The following is a 17,710-nucleotide window of genomic DNA, read 5'->3' as shown; positions in this document are numbered from 1 at the left end:
TTATTTTTTATTTTTTATTTTTCTTTCATGGCACCCTTTTCCTTTCCGAAGGGGGAGAAAGGTTTTTAATGGGGCCAGCACATGTAATTTCCTTTTTTAGTTCTATAAGAGCAAAATCCCCCAAGGAATGTAAATGTAAAAGCTGAGAACGCACCATCGAGTGCCAAAAGTAAAGGCGAAGAAGCTCCAAAGTCGTTCCTAAGGGAATGCAGAGCTTACAGCGAAAAGTCAACGCTGATTCCGCCAAAAGTAAAGGCGAAGAAGCTCCAAAGTCGTTCCTAAGGGAATGCAGAGCTTACAGCGAAAAGTCAACGCTGATTCCGCCAAAAGTAAAGGCGAAGAAGCTCCAAAGTCGTTCCTAAGGGAATGCAGAGCTGAGGTGCGATTGTTTTTAAGAGAATAATGGCTATGAATATGGCTTCGGATACGTGTTTGGCCATTCATTTGCGCATCACATTACATCATAGCATTTGCATTCATAAACATTCATCTAGGCATATGTAGGATAATCATCTTCATAGCATAAATGGTTGCTTCGGCAAAAAGAGGAAAAAGAAGGGGAAGAAAGAGCTTTGTGTACAAAAAGGAGAGCTTCGGAAAAAAGGAAAATGTTGTTTTCTATGCTTCGCTGCGTACGAAAAGAAGGGAAGGTGTTTTTTCGCCTTCGGCTCAAAAGAAAATTTCGTCCACATCAAAGCATTTCTCATACATCAATGGAAGGATAAGGATATATAACAAGGTATGAACAGAATTCATTAAAGACAAGTTTTAGTTACATTTACAAAAGTTATCTCAAAAGTTTCTCAAGTACTGTCTACAGTCTACTATCTAATCTCCAAGGAGCTTCGGCTTCGGCGTCATTTTTGATCATCGGCTTCGGCGTCATTTTTGATCATCGGCTTCGGCTTCGTCATCCTACATGAATAAGGTTGTTGTAAGTCAAAATCAAGCTTACAGGAAAAGGTAAGCACAAGGTATGGTTTCTTACTGGTTCAAGGTGGCTACGAGCTTCGTCTCCAGCCTTTTCTCGCCCACCTTTTGTCCATATCATTTTTACAAATCTATTCGAGATACTTCGGGCGAGATCAGGAATGTCATCCAGGATTGATGGTGATAAAGTGAAATTTGGCCTGTTGACAATCTTTCCATGATCGCAGCCAGCCTTCAGGAAAGCTGCAGCAGTACCTCGAGAAGCCACCCAGGCACAGAAGTCACCATGCCCAGCTATGACTTCGTCGAGCTCATCAATCTCCCCCTCAATATGTTCGAAGGTTTTCGGTAGATCTTCAGCTGAGGGGGTGAATTTTTCACTGCTGGCTCCAACTGAGTAAAAAATCTTTCTTAATCGTTGAATGCACTTGTTGCTAAATTCCAAGCATTTTTCTTGAAGACTTGTCAGTAGTTTTCTCAAATCTGAATTTTGTTGAGCTTCGGCTTCAAGTTTTGCATTAAGATCTTGTTTTTCTCGTTCGAACTGCTCAGACTGGCGGAGAAGCTTCGTGTTCAGTTCTGTTATTTTTGCTTCAGCTTCCGCCAATAAACCTTCGGTTGCCTGGAGCTCAAAGTTCTTTTTCTCGAAAGCATCTGATTGCTCCTTTATTCTGCTTTCCAAATTTTCAATTATAACTTCGTGCTTTTTATCTTCAAAATCTTGCTGCATTTGCAAGGCTTTGCTCAACAGCATACTCTGCACGAAAACAACCTTCGTCAGACATGTTTTTATTATTAGAAACAATAAAAGTTAAGGGACAAGTAGTTCACCTTGAAGTTGGAATAAAATAAACTACCAACGACATGTTGTCGTCGGTAGCGGCTGATGTCTGTTTCTAGCTTCGGGAAGCCGATACTCTTGGACAGAGTACTGATAACTTTGGCTCCTGTTTGATCTCGAATACAATCTAATTTTTCATCATCAACGCCTCCGAAGAGGAGTGCCCCAGGTTTGTATCCACAGGATTTGGCATACTCTTTAAGCTCTTCTATTTCAGCTTTTGATAGTTGTTCTCCAACTAAGTTCTGGAACATGAAGGCTTCGTTTTCTGAAGCTTCATCAGCAATTTCTTTTCCTTTCCCCGGCGCTGCGGTCACGGCCTCTTCGGCGGCGGTGGTAGCTTCTTCTGCAGCCATGTCTAGCAGTATTTGGTCAATGTGTTCAATTGTGCTCTCCAGGTTCAAATCTTCAGCTGAGGCAGCTTCGGCAGCTGCGGCCTCCGAAGGTGCAATTTCAATATCCGTCCCCTCTACAGCCGCTGGTGTTTTCTGGGCTGAAGCTCTTGGCGGCGTCTTGTCAATTACCTCTGTCACAGTGATAATTCTTTGTTTCTTTGCCTTGATTGTTTTCTTAGATTTTTCGGGCTCCTTGTCCTTCTGAAAAAACTTTGTCAGTTGAGGGCCCAGTGGACTTAGCTTCGCAGGTAAGGATTCAGTCATTACCTTCAGAATTTCATCAACGACAGCAGCAGAAGGTGATGCGGGGGTTTCTTCTGCTTCGGATATTTGTTGCTTCGGAGAAGAAGCTTTCCTCTTCTTCGGAATTTTCTTCTTTAATGGTTCTTTTTCCTCATTCATGGCCTCAATTATCCTTTTTCTTTTTTGGCCCCCAGCACCTTTGTTCAGATTTTCATAATCAGGGTAATCAAAGCCCAAGGCGTCCAACACTCGATTTAGCCTTCGCTTCGGACGGGTGCCGAAGGCTGCGGTCATCAATTGATCTTCTTTTTTGGAATAATTGCCAAGTATTTCATTGCACATTACTTCAATTGTATCTAGCCACTCTTGGCAAGGTGTTTTAAAGTACTTTTTAAACTTGAAATAGTAAGGTAAACGTACAAGTTCACCTTCTTTCTTTTCCCCCTGTAGCTTCGGCATTTCCCATTCTTTCAAACTAGGAAAAACTTTGAAAGCTAAAAACTCTTGAACCAGGTCCCTTGTGCTGATATGCTCTGCAATAATTCTGAATTCACTCATTGCTTGTTGTGTTGGACCTTCGGGTGTCATGTTGCAGCGAGGTCGGGTTTCTCCGAAGATTAGTTCCAGCGGGCTTTGCACAAGCTTTTCCTTGTCGTCATCAACCTTGACATAGAACCACTCAGATTTCCAGCCTGCTGCCCATTTGCTTCGGTAGCTAATTACAGGAAACTTTGTAGTTTTCCGATAGGCGAAGTTATAACAACCAAAATTGTCGTGCAATCCATCCTTTCTAGCCTTCGTTTGATAATGCAACTCGTGAACCCGGCAAAAGCTGTCTGCAAATGGTTCCACTGCTTGGCTTCGGAGTGCCCAGATATAAACAATAAGTCTAACGATAGCGTTAGGGGTCAGCTGGTGAAAATAGATACCGAACCTATTCAGTACCTCTGCAATAATCCCATGTAGGGGGAACCTTAATCCAGCCTTTAGAAAGCTTTTGAAAATAACAATTTCATCTTTCTCCGGCTTTGGGGTAGTCTCTTCTCCCCCGAAGCGCAATAGCTTCTTCTGATTTTCAGTAAAAAAGCCCGATTTTACCATCTTGGACAGATCAGCCTTCGAAACAGTAGATTTCCCGAAGTCCAAGTGGCTGGGTTTGCTTGGCATAGCAATGCGATAATCATCTTCGGGATCAGTTTCCTCAATATCTTCTTCCTCTGCTTCAGCGGTTGCTTGTTCTACATCATCGCTAGGAATCTTTTCCGAAGTCACTAGCCCGGATCGTTGCATGGCTTCGGAGATAGGGACAGTCTCCGAAGCTTCAGTTTCGTCCCCCTCACGTTCAACCCTGGCGGTAGAGCGCACTCTGGCCATTTAATTATGAACTTGTGGAACTTTAATACTTTCTTCCTCCGAAGCAGGTTTCAAACAGGAGCTTCGTTCGATTCCGACAGACAAGCTTCGGCGACGGTTAAAAATTTTGGCAGCAAAACAGTGTAAATAGCAATGAATGCTGTGGTAACTTCACACCTACTCGTCTGTTTATATAGTGCTGCAGGTAAGAAGGCGAAGCGCCAGAATTTTTACACCAGGCGGACACCCGCTCGCACTCGCTGCGTGGTGGACCGCAGAGACCGAACAGTAACTCTGCAAGGTGGGGCCGCTACACGCTGGGAGATTGAATCGTTTCTCGACAACGAGCTCAGGGAAGGTGTTTTTTAGACCTTCGGCGCTCCGAAGCTTAAGAGACTTTTTTCACGGATCAAGCTCGTTACGAAAAACGATCTAGCACCGCGAAAGGGGCTACTGTTGGGGCTATGCTTCGTCGCCGAAGGTCTTATAGAAAGAAGTGGTCCTCGGCTGAAGTTGTTTGTATAAGATAGCCGAAGGTTCCTCTTCGTGAAGCTTCGGTATTACAAACCGACTTAAAGATAGAATGACCTTTTAGTCCATAAAGGTCTAAGTCAATGTTGTAAGCTTTTATAAGGGGCATACTTGTAATTCCTCACAGGCTGTGTCCTGTGCCTATAAATAGTGAACAGTATTCCGTTACTGTTCACGCATTCGGATAATTGCAATCACATCTTCCGGAATCCAACCTTTTGCCAAGGCAAAGGTATTATTGTATTCAATAACTCAATATATTAAGTAAATACAATGTAATTCGTCTATGATGTATTTATCCCTTTTATACCTTTTGTTTTATGTTATCTTATAACTTTTACTGAAATTTTATTACGAAGATTTAAGCTTCGTAATTATGCTCTTATTAGCCTTCGTCCAAGGCCCATTATCCTCAAGGGAATAATGTTTCATGGACGAAGGACATTGACATTTAACACTTTATGTTGCCTTGTTCTTAATTCATAGCATTTGAGAACAAGTCCCCAACAGCTAATACTTTCAAGGTTGGGAAAGTCGATCCAACTCTTTTCACTAAGACTTGTGATGGTGACCTATTTGTGTGCCAAATTTATGTCGATGACATAATATTTGGTTCTACTAACCAAAAGTCTTGTGAGGAGTTTAGCAGGGTGAAGACACGAAAATTTGAGATGTCGATGATGGGCGAGTTGAACTACTTCCTTGGGTTCCAAGTGAAGCAACTCAAGGACGGCACCTTCATATCCCAAATGAAGTACAGGCAAGGCTTGCTCAAGCGGTTCGGGATGAAGGACGCCAAGCCCGCGAAGACACCAATGGGCACCGACGGACATGTCGACCTCAACAAAGGAGGTAAGTCCGTTGATCAAAAGTCATACCGGTCTACGATTTCCTTTTTGCTCTTAATTGACAATTTTGGTGAGGCAATAGGGTTAAAGGGCCAATAATGATCCCGTTTTGGTGCTTCATGCCAAACGGGGAGAAATTAAGGCCAAAGCAAATGGATCAGCTACCACTTGAGAATTCTGAAAATAGTAGAGTTAGAACTTTTGATTTGTCAAAATACTCTTATTGTCAAAATTTGGTCTCTTATGGGGAGAATGTTTGATTATGTGAAAAAGGGGGAGTTTTTGGCTCTTAATCATTTTTACTCTTGGATTATCTCTCTTTGTGCCCAAACAAGTGTGTTTGACTTAGAGATAGAAAAATGAATTTGATTTGCAAAAACAAACCAAGTGGTGGCAAAGAACGATCCAAATATGTCAAATCTTGTCAAAGACTATTTTTGTTCTCAATCGCATTGATGTTGCACTTCTATTTGTTGATTTTTGATGTGTTGGCATAAATCACCAAAAAGGGGGAGATTGAAAGGGAAATGTGCCCTTGGGCCAATTCTAGTATATTTTGGTGATTAAGTGTTCAACACATATTAAGTGGGTTATTGCATGCCAAATGATGAATGAAGTGCAAATCAACAAAAAGGTATGTTTCTAGACTTAGTACATTTGTTTTGGGTACTAATGAAGTTACCTAAGTGCTAGAAACAGGAAAAGAAAAAGATTGGAAGAGAGTGCATGTGTGCAGCTAAGACTCAGCACAGTTTGGCACACCGGACTGTCCGGTGGTGCACCGGACAGTGTCCGTTGCGCTAGGCTGGTCTCCGGCGAACTGGCCACTCTCGGGAAACTTTGGCGACGTATGGCTATAATTCACCGGACTGTCCAGTGGTGCACCGGACTGTCCGATGAGCCAACGGTCGGCCGCGCAATCCGCGGGCGACGCGTGGCCCGCGCCAACAGTCGGCTGGGGGCACCGGAATGTCCGGTGTGCACCGGACAGTGTCCGGTGCGCCAACCAGCCCGAAGTTGCAACGGTCGGCTGCGCCAGGAATGGAAGGAAATCGCGCACCGGACATGAACAGTGGCTATCCGGTGGCACACCGGACTGTCCGGTGCGCCACCCGACAGAAGGCAAGATTAGCCTTCCAAGAATGCCTCCAACGGCTCCTAGCTGCCTTAGGGCTATAAAAGGGACCCCTAGGCGCATGGAGGAGTAACTCAAGCATACTTTGAGCATTCTAAGTCTTCCACACTCCGTCTTCGCGCACTTGATCGACCGTGTTAGGGATTTGAGCTTCGTTCTTGTAGTGAACTAGTTGTGCTTCATTTTGAGCTCAAGTCTTGGCTTGTGTGCGTGTGTATTGCTGCAGATTTGTGTGTGTTGCGTCCCATCCTTACTCTTGCGCTTTCACCGTGATCTTTATTGTAAGGGTGAGAGACTCCAACTTGTGGAGATTCCTCGCAAGAAAAGTGATAAGCAAAGAAAAGCTGTGGTATTCAAGTTGATCATTGGATCACTTGAAAGGGGTTGAGTGCAACCCTCGTCCATTGGGACGCCACAACGTGGAGGTAGGCAAGTGTTATACTTACCGAACCACGGGATAAACTCGTGTGTCTTTTGTGATTGTTTTTTCTGTGATACTTGTGTTCGCAAGAGCTCGCTACTTAGCCATACAAACACTTAACCAAGTTTTGTTGCTATTAGTTATTGAATTTTATAGGATCACCTCTTCACCCCCCTATATATATTGTATATTACGAGCCATGACCTTCCAATAACTAGAGGAAGACCAGGTCAGATGGTGCAATCCGGTCGAGCCGGACCAGGTCCGGACATCTATAAAAAGACCCAGAGTGTTAGTGTTCAGTTTTTCACGTCCCATCCAGGCGCCCACCCAGGCGCGTGCGACGGCGCCGGTTGCCCGAGAGCGCGCGCGACAGCGGAGCCCCGGACGGTGGCTGCAATGGCCGTGGCTCCCCGACCCCGACGCGCGGTGGCGGCGGTTCGCTGGTCGGTGGCGGCGGCTCCCCGATCCAGAGGGCGAGCGACGACAGGGCCCCTGTGCGGGCAAGCGGCGGCGTCCCTGGGGCCCTGAGGCGGTGGCACTCCCAAGGCGGGCGAGCAAGCGGCGTCACGGAAGGTGTGAGGTGCGCGCAGCTATGATCGCGTGTGACATCCTCCGATCCGGCGTAGTTCAGGCGGTCCGAGAGACGACCTCCATTTGTGCTTGTGTCGTCGACGACGTCCTCCGGCGACTATCACCACTGATTCGTGTTGTCTTTCGATTATTGTGTTTTATGTCTACCACATGCACTATTTACGCTAAAAACTTTACGATTTTATCCTTAAACACGGAGTTCGTATATCAGTTTATTGCATGCATATTTTTTGCACAATGAAAAGACAATTCCTTGATTTATGTTGTTGGTAATTACCATAAAAAATCAAATCAAATCATTTATGTTCATAAATGCTAGATTTTTACGTCTGTCATAAAACTATCCCTAATTTCCGCATGTTCGTAATTACCATAAAAAATCAAATCAAATCACATATGTTCGTAACTGCCAGATTTTTATGTCTGCCATAAAACTGTCCCTAATTCTCACTGGTGTTCTTAGTGGGACTGATATTAGGTTTTTTTATCAATTATTCTACACGGTGCAAGTATTTATGTGATGTTGTATAAGAAATTATGATCTGTGTGACTCATGTAGGGCTGGACGAAATGCTCGTGGCTTGTTGGCTCGCTCGGTTTATGGTTAGCTTGGCTCGGATCGGATCGGCTCGTTTGAATTTTTCACGAGTTGAGCTGACATCTTAGCTCGGTTCGTTAACGAGCCAGCTCGCAAGCTAAACGAGCTTCTACATTCCAGCAAAACAAAACTATATGCATATCATTTACGGAATAATTGATGAACATGTTATATGTATGTGAGGTGTCTATGGCCTATGAGTAAACTAATGATTAATGAACTATGTCTATGTGTTAAATTAGTCTATGCAAATATAATTGTGGGTTAAACTGGTGAACATGTATGTGAATTGTAGATTGATGAGTAATGAATTGCGCTAATTTGGTGTTATATTGACGTGGTTTGTGAAACTATGAGTATAATTACTATTTTCTATCATTAAATTATTTTGAAATTAACTAAAAAATAATTATTATGTATATTTTGTTCTGTTCTGGTTCGCGAGCTAAACGAGTCGAGCCGAGCTGACTCGTTATCCACCCCTAGACTCATGTCATCCAATTTTTTGTGCGCGTGCACTAGAAAGGAAAATATAATCTAAAATTTGCGCGCATGCGATGGAAACTTCCACGATTTGCTATGATTTTTGGATCTGTATAAAAATATAAACCGCATGCATGCGACTCCCATGTTTTTTGGATATACCATAAAAATAGGATCGTAACTACAACCCACTAGAGCTATCAACCTCTCGCATTGGCTCGGTATTTACGCTTATAATTGAGGGGTTTTATAGTCAAAACTTAAGGTTTTTACGCTCGAACTTGTATGTGTCCACCAGTAAACAACATGCCAGATTTTTACGCATTGTACCGCATTGCATAAATACTTACATCATGTAACATAATTTGTATAAGTATATATCATAAACTGGTTCTAACGAGCCTAGTTGCATATCTATTGGAGCGATCCTATATTTATGGAGGAAATAAAACATTTAAATAAAATTTTTGTGTTTACATGCATGTCAATCCATTTTATTTGTTGAGATCAACTCGCAAACAAACATTTTGAAACAAAATTTAAAACTTATTTTGAATTTAGAGCGAGTTTGAGAAATTTTGAAGATTTGAATTTTTGGGTGCTACAGATGGCCAGCGGCGATAGCCTTTCCTTGCCAGGCCGAGCAGCACCGCCCGTGAGCTACGGTAGAGCCTCGCCGTAACTCCGAACAGTTATGGGGGATGGGACGAAGCTGATAGGTGGGGCTGGCACGTTAACGATGGGCAACGATGCTAGCAAGCGGAGCCCACGAGGCAGAAGGAAAATGCACACGCGCACGCGACGCGACGTGACTGGGCCTTAGATGAGCCGAAAGACCGGTCGTAGAAGAAAGGAGTGAAAGGATGTTTTTCTCTTTTCTTGAATTTGGTTTTCCCGTTTTTGAATTCAAACTCAAATATGTCGCACAAATTTAAATGAATGCACACCAAGCCAATGCATCAAACCAAATTATGTGCTCCAGCATGTGATGCAACATTTTGTAATTCCTCTTAGGGTTTTATTTATCAAGATACAAATACATATCCAAAATAATTCTCTCATTTTTTTATAAAAGATAAAAAAGGTTAGAAAGTAAGGTCAAAAAGAAGGGTAACACCTGGATTTCCATGGATAATAGAAAATAAATTGTATAGCCCTAAATTCAGGGTGTTACACTTGGCCGAACCACGGAAAAAAATCATGTGTCATTTCCTTTGTGTTGATTTCTATTACTTGCACTTCTTAAATTATATTTGGTATAAGTGTTTGTGATGTGCATGTATTTTAATGGACTGAGACATCAATCCATTACTACCAAATTGATAGAATCAAGTAAGTTAAGTTCAATAGAGTTAAAGTTTTATAATTGCCTATTCACCTCCTTTATGCAACATCAAGATCCTTTTTAGTGCCTCTAAGGTACTTTTAGATATGGCAATGAGGACTTAATCCATGATTTTTGTTGGGAATTCCCATATAAGGGGACAGGGATGGGGATAATTTAGTCCATGTGAGGATCAAAAATGAGAAAATTTAGTTATCATTGGGTTCGCCGAGACGGGGATGGGGATCTATTCTTCATCTCCATTCCCCACGTACCACTCCCTGTAAACTTCTCTTTATTTAAACTTGCTTGAGAGGGGTCAGGCGTGTGCCAGTAAGGAGGGTTGCACGCGTGGAAGGGCAGTGGGGAGCAAGGTGAGGCAACGGTAGCGGAGGTGGAATAGAGGGGTGGATGGCCGCCAAAGTGGTGGAGTGGCGAAGCGTGGTCGCAGAGGCGGCAAACGAAAGAGAGCACGAGAGAGAGTTTGAGAGGGAGAGGACAGAGCACTCATAACTGCATTGGAAGAGGATTTTTGGGTCTGTCGCGTGACAGAGCGCTCATAACTGCATTGGATGAGAATTTCAGGTCTGTCCCTTTGGCACGCATCGGGACACCTGAGCGTTGTTGGTCATGTGAAGCGCGGAGGAAGCTCAAACCCCGTTTTAGTAAAAAGGGATTAGTCAATTGACATGTTAAACTTATGCTAAAAACTCAATACATTGTAAATAGTAAACTAAACTCTAAAGTAGATGTCCCTTGTAATTTTAAATCATGTTTGTCCAATTTATATTGATTTGATATAATAAATTTGAATTTGGCTCTAAATATTGCATTTTCTAACGGGGACAGATTCCTCACGGGGATAAAATCCCCTACAGGAACACGGATGAGAGAAAAAGCTCATCCATGAGCGTTCCTGGGACAGGAATGGGGAATTTTTCTCCCAAGTGAATGGGGATGGTGAGCCATTCTCCAATAGGAAACTCCCCATGCCCATCCCTAATTGTGAGCCACATTGGCTAAAATTCTTAGAAATCAATGAGGAGGTTAGACTTCAACTGATCCTAAGATTCAATTGATTTTAGGTTTATTGAGTAATACCATTGTTGTGTTGGTTCTTTGATTGTCATGACAAGTGATTTTACCAATGTTGCTTCGTCACCTTCTCTTGATATTATCGTTGCTTCAAAACTCATTAGAAATTACCTTGGATCAAATTGACCATCATAAGTTGGGAGCATGCCGAACTTGTAACATATATGTCATCGCACCATCTGCGGGTTTTTTATTATGGGGAGGTTGGATCAATGGAGATGATTAATCATTGTGAGATTTTTCCTTGTGGAGCTTTTGATGCAGACCTTGGGCTATCATCAAGTATGTCATTTTGGCTGATATTATGAATTTCATCATTTAAGCATTTGAGGGTGGCTTTGACATCTTGGAATCTTCACTTTCATGATTTTCCCATGCTCTTCTCTGTCTTGAGTTCTATTTGTTTGGTTTGTAGTTAGTTTTGCAATTCTCTATGTCATTGTTCTTCTGCTTTGTTCTGATTATGGTTTATTTTGATGAGGTCTTGGTTTTTTATTGTCGTTGAAGATGCTGTTTTCATTTACACTGGGTGTTGTCTTCTTTGCTGGTCTAACCATTTGTGGTCATATGCGGTTAACGAGTGCACACAAACATTGGATGGTAAATATTGGCAAGTGAATTACCCAAACACAAAATAGTGGTATGAGTGGAATGAGGGATATTTTACAGGGTCCCATCTTTATAATTCATGTTAAAGGACTTGACTACCTTTAAACTTTAAGATTACAATTACTTGTCCACTGAAGGATAATATAATCGATATCTATCAGTATCAGCCACTATGTCCTCGTCAACGATCAATCTTCACGAGTATGTTTATACTTGTAGTGAAGATTCTTTGACGTCTTCGCTTGAAATGTACGAGGATGCAGCTCGTCCTATCAGGGCTTTGTTGGTCATGTGTCTTCGTAGCTTCATGCATCTTAAGGCTTCGTTTATGAAGTTTTTCAACAAGAAATGAAGTTTTCGTGTTTGAGTGAATTAATATATGCTGCTTTCTTATTATTTTTTACCGTTTTGTCTAGCGCAAAGTTGATTCTAAAAACCGATATCAACTATATATGGTCGTTAAACGTAGCTACGTAGGCAAAAAAAAAACGTGATCCAATATAAACATATATGTAGTTAAACTAGGTAGATGTATATACATTGTTACAGTTTATATATATCACATAGGTAAACTTTGTTTGAATGCAATAGTTGTTTACACATATTTCAAATTACAATTAGTATCCAAGAGTCCTAAGTAGCTTATGAGGACCCAGGATAGCGGCAACAAGGTCCTGTTCGTGTTCTCGTGACTTAAGGTCTCGTAGAAAATATAAAACACAGAAATATGTATATTTTTTATAAGGTGGTTGTGAATATAGAGTTAATAACCAATGTTCAAATTTATTTATTTATAATATTATCTTATTTTTTTATAAAGCAGGAAGGGGATGCCACGCGCGCTCGCCTAACAATAGGAGTGGTAATGGTTCATGGCTGTAATACTTGATTCACAAACCAACAAAGTCCTTAATTTTGTTAGTTTAAAATTGAATTGTTTTATGATCCGACCTTAACTTGATTCGATCTTTAAATTTGTTAGGCTAAATTAAATAGCCCATTACCACCCCTGCCTAACAACGGTCTACGGCTGTTTCAACGCACGCTAATCACTCGCTCATGCCCGCCTCTCCATCCATCCATCCATCGACGTCACCTATCTGCAGAGCTAGACGCATTCGACCTACTCTGCCGCCGGTCCACGTCTGCAAACGCACCGAGAGTTCAACCACCGCCCCCCGCCTTTCGGCTGAGACCGGCTCGCGTCGCTGTCCAGTCCTGGCCAACCCCCGCCCGGTAACCGGCATGGCGACTCCACCGTCCTGAGCGCCGCCACCACCTCGGCCCGCTTTCGTTTTTGGCTCCTTCCGCGGAGAGGGAATAGACCAAACGCTCCTGTATAGAGAGAGCTGGGAACAAGACGGGAGGCAACTGGTCGGTGCTCGCCACCTTTAATTTCCGCCTCCGCTGCTACTGGAGTAGTTATATAGCTAGCTTGCTCAGACACCTTTTTGGATGCTCGCTGCTCCCGACAAGACCGCCCGCCATCGTGCAGCCATCGCAGATCGGGATCTCGCGGAGCTGCGATTCATTCGCCAGGTGCGTTCTTCTTGTTCATCCTTTTTGACTGACTCCATGCCAGGCCTGTAGCCTTAATTCTCGCATCTATGTCGCTGTCAGCTCTCGGCTCGTGAGCTTCTCTGTTGATTCGGTTCCTTTTGCTGCTGGATTGGATGACCCTGTGAATTAGCTACTTGAATTTTTTGTTGGTAACCTGGAGCACCCGTTGTGTTGGCTAGAACCGTCAGGGTTCTAGTTTCGGTTACGTTAGCTGAGTTTAGTAGGTTCTGTTCTGTGGAAAGAACAGCTTTGAACTACCTGCCATCTTTGATCCAATTCTCATGCTCCGTGCCCGTGGCGTTGACCTTACAGCAAACTTCTGATGTGTTCGTTTGGTATCAAGTATTCGTGTGGCATGATTGGCGAGCGTTTGTTCGAATTTTTAATTTGTGCTTTCAAATATTCTCTTGGTGGTCGGTATCTGTCAATTGCCACTAAGTTTGGTGCGGGACGCTTTTAGTTTATGTATATCTAGTGGTTTCCAGCCTGGTGTTTGGGCTCCCTGCCTTTTATCCGTCTATGATTAGCTTTAATAGTCCACCAAAAGTATTCTCAAGGCGGTAGCCGTACTGAGCTTTAATACAGATTGCCCGCAGAGGTTCTTGTCAGTTTTTATCACGCATTAGATGTAACATACTTCTAACGTCACACCGCACGCCTCACTGCCTCAGTTTGTTCGTTAACTTGGTTTGGTTCCTTGCAGCCATCCTACTCAAACGCCACCCATCTCTGAGTCTTTGACCAACTGTTCTGAAGATTTGAGACACTGTTGGAGATGGGTACAAGGATGCCAATCTTTCCCCGACTATCGAGCGCACTGTCCACGGCGTTGCTGGAGTGGATCTTGATGCTCCTGCTGTTCATCGATGCGGTTTACAGCTTCCTGGTCACTAGATTCGCCCGTCTCTGCAGATTACCGGCGCCATGCCCTTTCTGCTCAAGGCTCGATCACTTCCTGGGCAACGAGAAACCGTGCTTCTATAGGGACCTGATCTGCAAAACCCACAAGTCGGAGATTTCGTCCTTGGCCTTCTGCAGCCTCCACCAGAAGCTCGCGGGAGCCCGAAATATGTGTGAAGGGTGCTGTGGGGAAGTCGCCGGTGATGATAAGACAGATGAGACTGATAGCAATCAAAGAATTGGTGATGCTTTCAATTCTCCTCGTGAAAAAGTCTGCTCGTGCTGTGGACAGCATTTTAAGCGACGGAGTGTAGCTTTGTCCTCTAGAGAGACTGCAGAACTAGAACCTACTCGAGCGTTTGGCTCACCAAAAACTTACACGGAGTACTCTGTAGTATGTCAAGTGGATGAGCCTTTGGAGCCTAAAGATATATACCACCAAAGTGACTACAGGTCTAATGAGCCAGACGGTCTGCTACAGATGACATCTGACTCTGAGACTGAGGTCCCTTGTGCCATTGATGTGAGAAGTTCACAATCTCGTGAAGCCGATGTTAAGGGCGAAGACTTGCAAGAAGATCCAGCTTGTGAGCAACCCGTTCTTCCTTCCCCTGTGGTGATCAAGAAATCTGAAATAGTCGTCAGGAAGGAGCCTAGTGTTGAAGACACCTGCATTACATCTTCAGCGTGTCCTGCTGTGGATGATCATCCTAATAGCGGAGGTGGTGTGGACCAGATGGAAGAAAAAGAAAGCCTATCCAGAAAATGGGCACCCCAGCACGATCCTGTACTTGTTATAGAAAATTCAGGTTTACAAGGTAAAGTTTGCTTCACAAACTGGAATGATTGTCTCTACTGCCACTTATTTTCAAACGATAGATTATATGATTGGGTGAATGATCATGCAGATGCTGGTATTTCACAAATTATGCCAAGTGATGAGCTACCACAGGTTTCTGGTGAGACTGAACCATCTCAGAGCACAAATGAAGGCAACACGGATCCATATAAATCTCAGTTCACAATACTAGAGGAGCACTATGCTGTTTCGGAAGAAGGAAATATAAAATGTATGTTCTCTTGATTCTTGATTACAAATGATAATGGTGTTTAGCATTTCTCCACTTAACTCTAACACAGAAAAAAATTGCTAGGTATTCTGGAACAATTTGACGTGACAGAAATTACTAGCAGATCAGGTGGTGAGTTTCGTCAAAGAAGTGCGTCAGCAGCTGATTCACATACAAATGCACTGGTACTAGAGAATACTCATCATGGTGCTTCAGAAGATGCAGAACAGAAAGGTTTGGCTTTTATTTCCCTTTGGCTTTACGCACCTTTGACAATTAAACCTAAATAAAGGACTTCATGTTTCCTCTGTTAGATAATTGTGGGGATATCCGTGTTTCACAAGTAGGTGCTGGATCCAAAACGAGTGGTGAAGTTGAAGATTATACTAAGAAAATTGAACCCACTGGTGACATGGGAGAACATGAACTGGTAGTACAAGATCCTTCTGGTAGTGCTCCCAAAGATTTAATAGTTAAAGGTCAGTAAAAAACGATTTATGTCCAACACAAACATTATTAAAATTGGCCCTTACATTGAGCTATTTTGCTCAGATTATGTGGACGAACCTCATGTATCAACAACTACCATGAGATCGAGCGGTGAAGTACCTCAAGATCATAGTGCCACCGAGGAAAACCCAAAAACAATTGACAGCATTGTTGAAAGGAGACCATCTCTAAGCAGTCAGATTAGCATTACCCTAAGATCAAGTGGTGAAGTACTTCAAGATCATAGTGCCACCGAGGAAAACCCAAAAACAAGTGAAAGTATTGTTGAAAGGAGACCATCTCTAAGCAGTCAGATTAGCATTACCCTAAGATCGAGTGGTGAAGTACTTCAAGATCATAGTGCCACCGAGGAAAACTCAAAAACAAGTGAAAGTATTGTTGAAAGGAGACCATCTCTAAGCAGTCAGATTAGCATGAATGAAGCCTATAGACTTGCCATTGGCAACAAGGGTAGCTTGACATCCCCTACATTGACGGATGTAATCCTTGGAAAGGACTCTACTTCTAGCATAAACGAAGAACTGAGGCTACTGTTATCACAGATCTCAGCTTCCAGGGGGCTTGAGGCACCATGGGCCGATCCAGGCCCTAGCCCACGTGCATATGGACGTGGTGATGAGTTGGTGGTGCAGAACATTACCAATAGATTATCACTTGAGAGGAATGCTTCCGGTTTGGAGTCTCTAGACGGAAGCATTGTTAGTGAGATGGAAGGTGAAAGCACCATTGACCGGTTGAGACGGCAGATTGATCTTGATCGGAAATCAATACACCTACTCTGCAGGGAACTGGAAGAAGAGAGGAATGCCTCAGCCATTGCTGCAAGTCAAGCTCTGGCTATGATCACCAAGTTGCAGGATGAGAAGGCCGCAATGCAGATGGAAGCTTCGCATTACCAAAGGATGATGGAAGAGCAAGCTGAATATGACAGTGAAGCGGTAGCGAAAGCTAACGAGTTACTCACTGAAAGAGAACAGCTAATTGAAGAACTGGAAGTTGAGCTCGAAAACTATAGGAGACAGTATGGAGGTGGATCAACACAGAGACGAGGCAATCGAGTGGCTTTTAAACAAGAAAATAGGGATACAACTATGCTTGACGGTGGTGGTCTTGAAGATCCTCTGATTAACACACAACAGGGCATAAATTCCTTGGTGGGTTTGGAAGAGGAGAGGGCATATATAGCGACTGGTTTGAGAAAATTGGAACAGAAGCTCCAATTCTACTCCAACAACAGTGTTTCCGTTGAGTTACCCAGTCCAGATGTTAAGGATGACCTCTCCGACAAAGTATATGTCACAGAAGACTTCTCGTTACACTGCCAGGAAAGCTCGATGGAGAGCAAGGAAGCTGGCTCATCGACAACTAGTGGGGAGGTTGATCTAGTTGCAGTGCAGGAAGAAATTGCAAAGTTGAACAGAAGACTGAAGACACTAGAAGGAGATCGCAGTTTTCTTGAGCATAGCATCAACTCCCTCAGGAATGGCGACGAAGGTTTGATGTTTATACAGGAAATTGCTTGCAATCTGAGAGAACTGCGAGCAATTGCTATTGGCAAAAAATAAAATGCACCAAAATGTGTATAATAGTCATTTTCTCGAAACTTATTTGTGCAATAGACGCCGAATCAACATATGAATCGTGCATCATGTTTGTCATATAAATGAAAAGAAATTCTTGTAATTAGACACCAGATGTTGCTGTAATTATCTTTAAATTCGTAGGGTTGAGATGTAAATTGGTTCTATATATTATCATGTTATTATGTTAAGTTTTTGCTATGAAACTAATAACTTGCTATCCTATAGAAAAATGGATCACCCCTCTTATGGCCAGTATGGCCAGGCCAATAGTAGTATGCAAACATATTTCAATACAATTATATTGTTAGCTTAATTATTTGTACTTAAATTATGGTTATTTAATTAAATTTCAATCCGAGGATCTAAATAGGAGACTTAGAGTGTGTTTGGTTTGAGAAATGAAGTGATTCATCTTCTTCTCACTCCTCAATTTTTATTTGGTTTGTGGAATAGAATGGGTTGATCCATCACTACCTCATTCCTCATAAGCTAATAATTAGTATATACATGAGGAGTGGGTTGATTCTAACAAAATTGATAAAATCAACTTATGATGCATCATCTTATGAAGTATAGAGTGACTCCACAAACCAAACACACCATTAAGGAAATTACCGAAAGGAATCTTCAATGTGTAGAAGGCATATAATTTTTCAATCAAGATTGTGTTACAAACGAAACCGGATA

The 17,710-nt window shown here is 42.7% G+C and overlaps 1 protein-coding gene across 2 annotated transcripts; it reads left to right on the top strand.

The window, feature by feature from the left end:
- Positions 1 to 12,442: 12,442 nt before the first annotated feature.
- On the top strand, positions 12,443 to 17,226 carry LOC100279864 (uncharacterized). Of its 2 annotated transcripts, none has more exons than XM_008674501.3 (6): positions 12,443 to 12,939; positions 13,664 to 14,678; positions 14,769 to 14,930; positions 15,015 to 15,164; positions 15,278 to 15,409; positions 15,483 to 17,216. In XM_008674501.3, exons 2-6 carry the CDS (start codon positions 13,736 to 13,738, stop codon positions 17,003 to 17,005), a joined length of 2,910 nt encoding a protein of 969 aa, XP_008672723.1. In that variant the 5' UTR covers positions 12,443 to 12,939; positions 13,664 to 13,735; the 3' UTR covers positions 17,006 to 17,216. The 2 variants fall into 2 exon arrangements, with proteins under 2 accessions (XP_008672723.1, NP_001146289.1); NM_001152817.1 differs by having other exon boundaries at positions 12,900 to 12,939; positions 15,245 to 15,409; positions 15,483 to 17,226.
- Positions 17,227 to 17,710: the final 484 nt, after the last annotated feature.

This window comes from Zea mays, chromosome 3, assembly GCF_902167145.1.
Source record: "Zea mays cultivar B73 chromosome 3, Zm-B73-REFERENCE-NAM-5.0, whole genome shotgun sequence".
Classification (NCBI taxonomy): Eukaryota; Viridiplantae; Streptophyta; class Magnoliopsida; order Poales; family Poaceae; genus Zea; species Zea mays.
This window is presented reverse-complemented; position numbering and strand designations above follow the sequence as displayed.

What these genes read in the sequence shown, in the direction of transcription:
- LOC100279864 (NM_001152817.1), top strand. Translation starts at nt 13,736, where the DNA reads ATGGGTACAAGGATGCCAATCTTTCCCCGACTATCGAGCGCACTGTCC. An exon ending in AGAAAATTCAGGTTTACAAG is followed by an intron (nt 14,679 to 14,768) that starts GTAAAGTTTGCT and finishes ATGATCATGCAG; the next exon opens with ATGCTGGTATTTCACAAATT. An exon ending in AGAAGATGCAGAACAGAAAG is followed by an intron (nt 15,165 to 15,244) that starts GTTTGGCTTTTA and finishes TTCCTCTGTTAG; the next exon opens with ATAATTGTGGGGATATCCGT.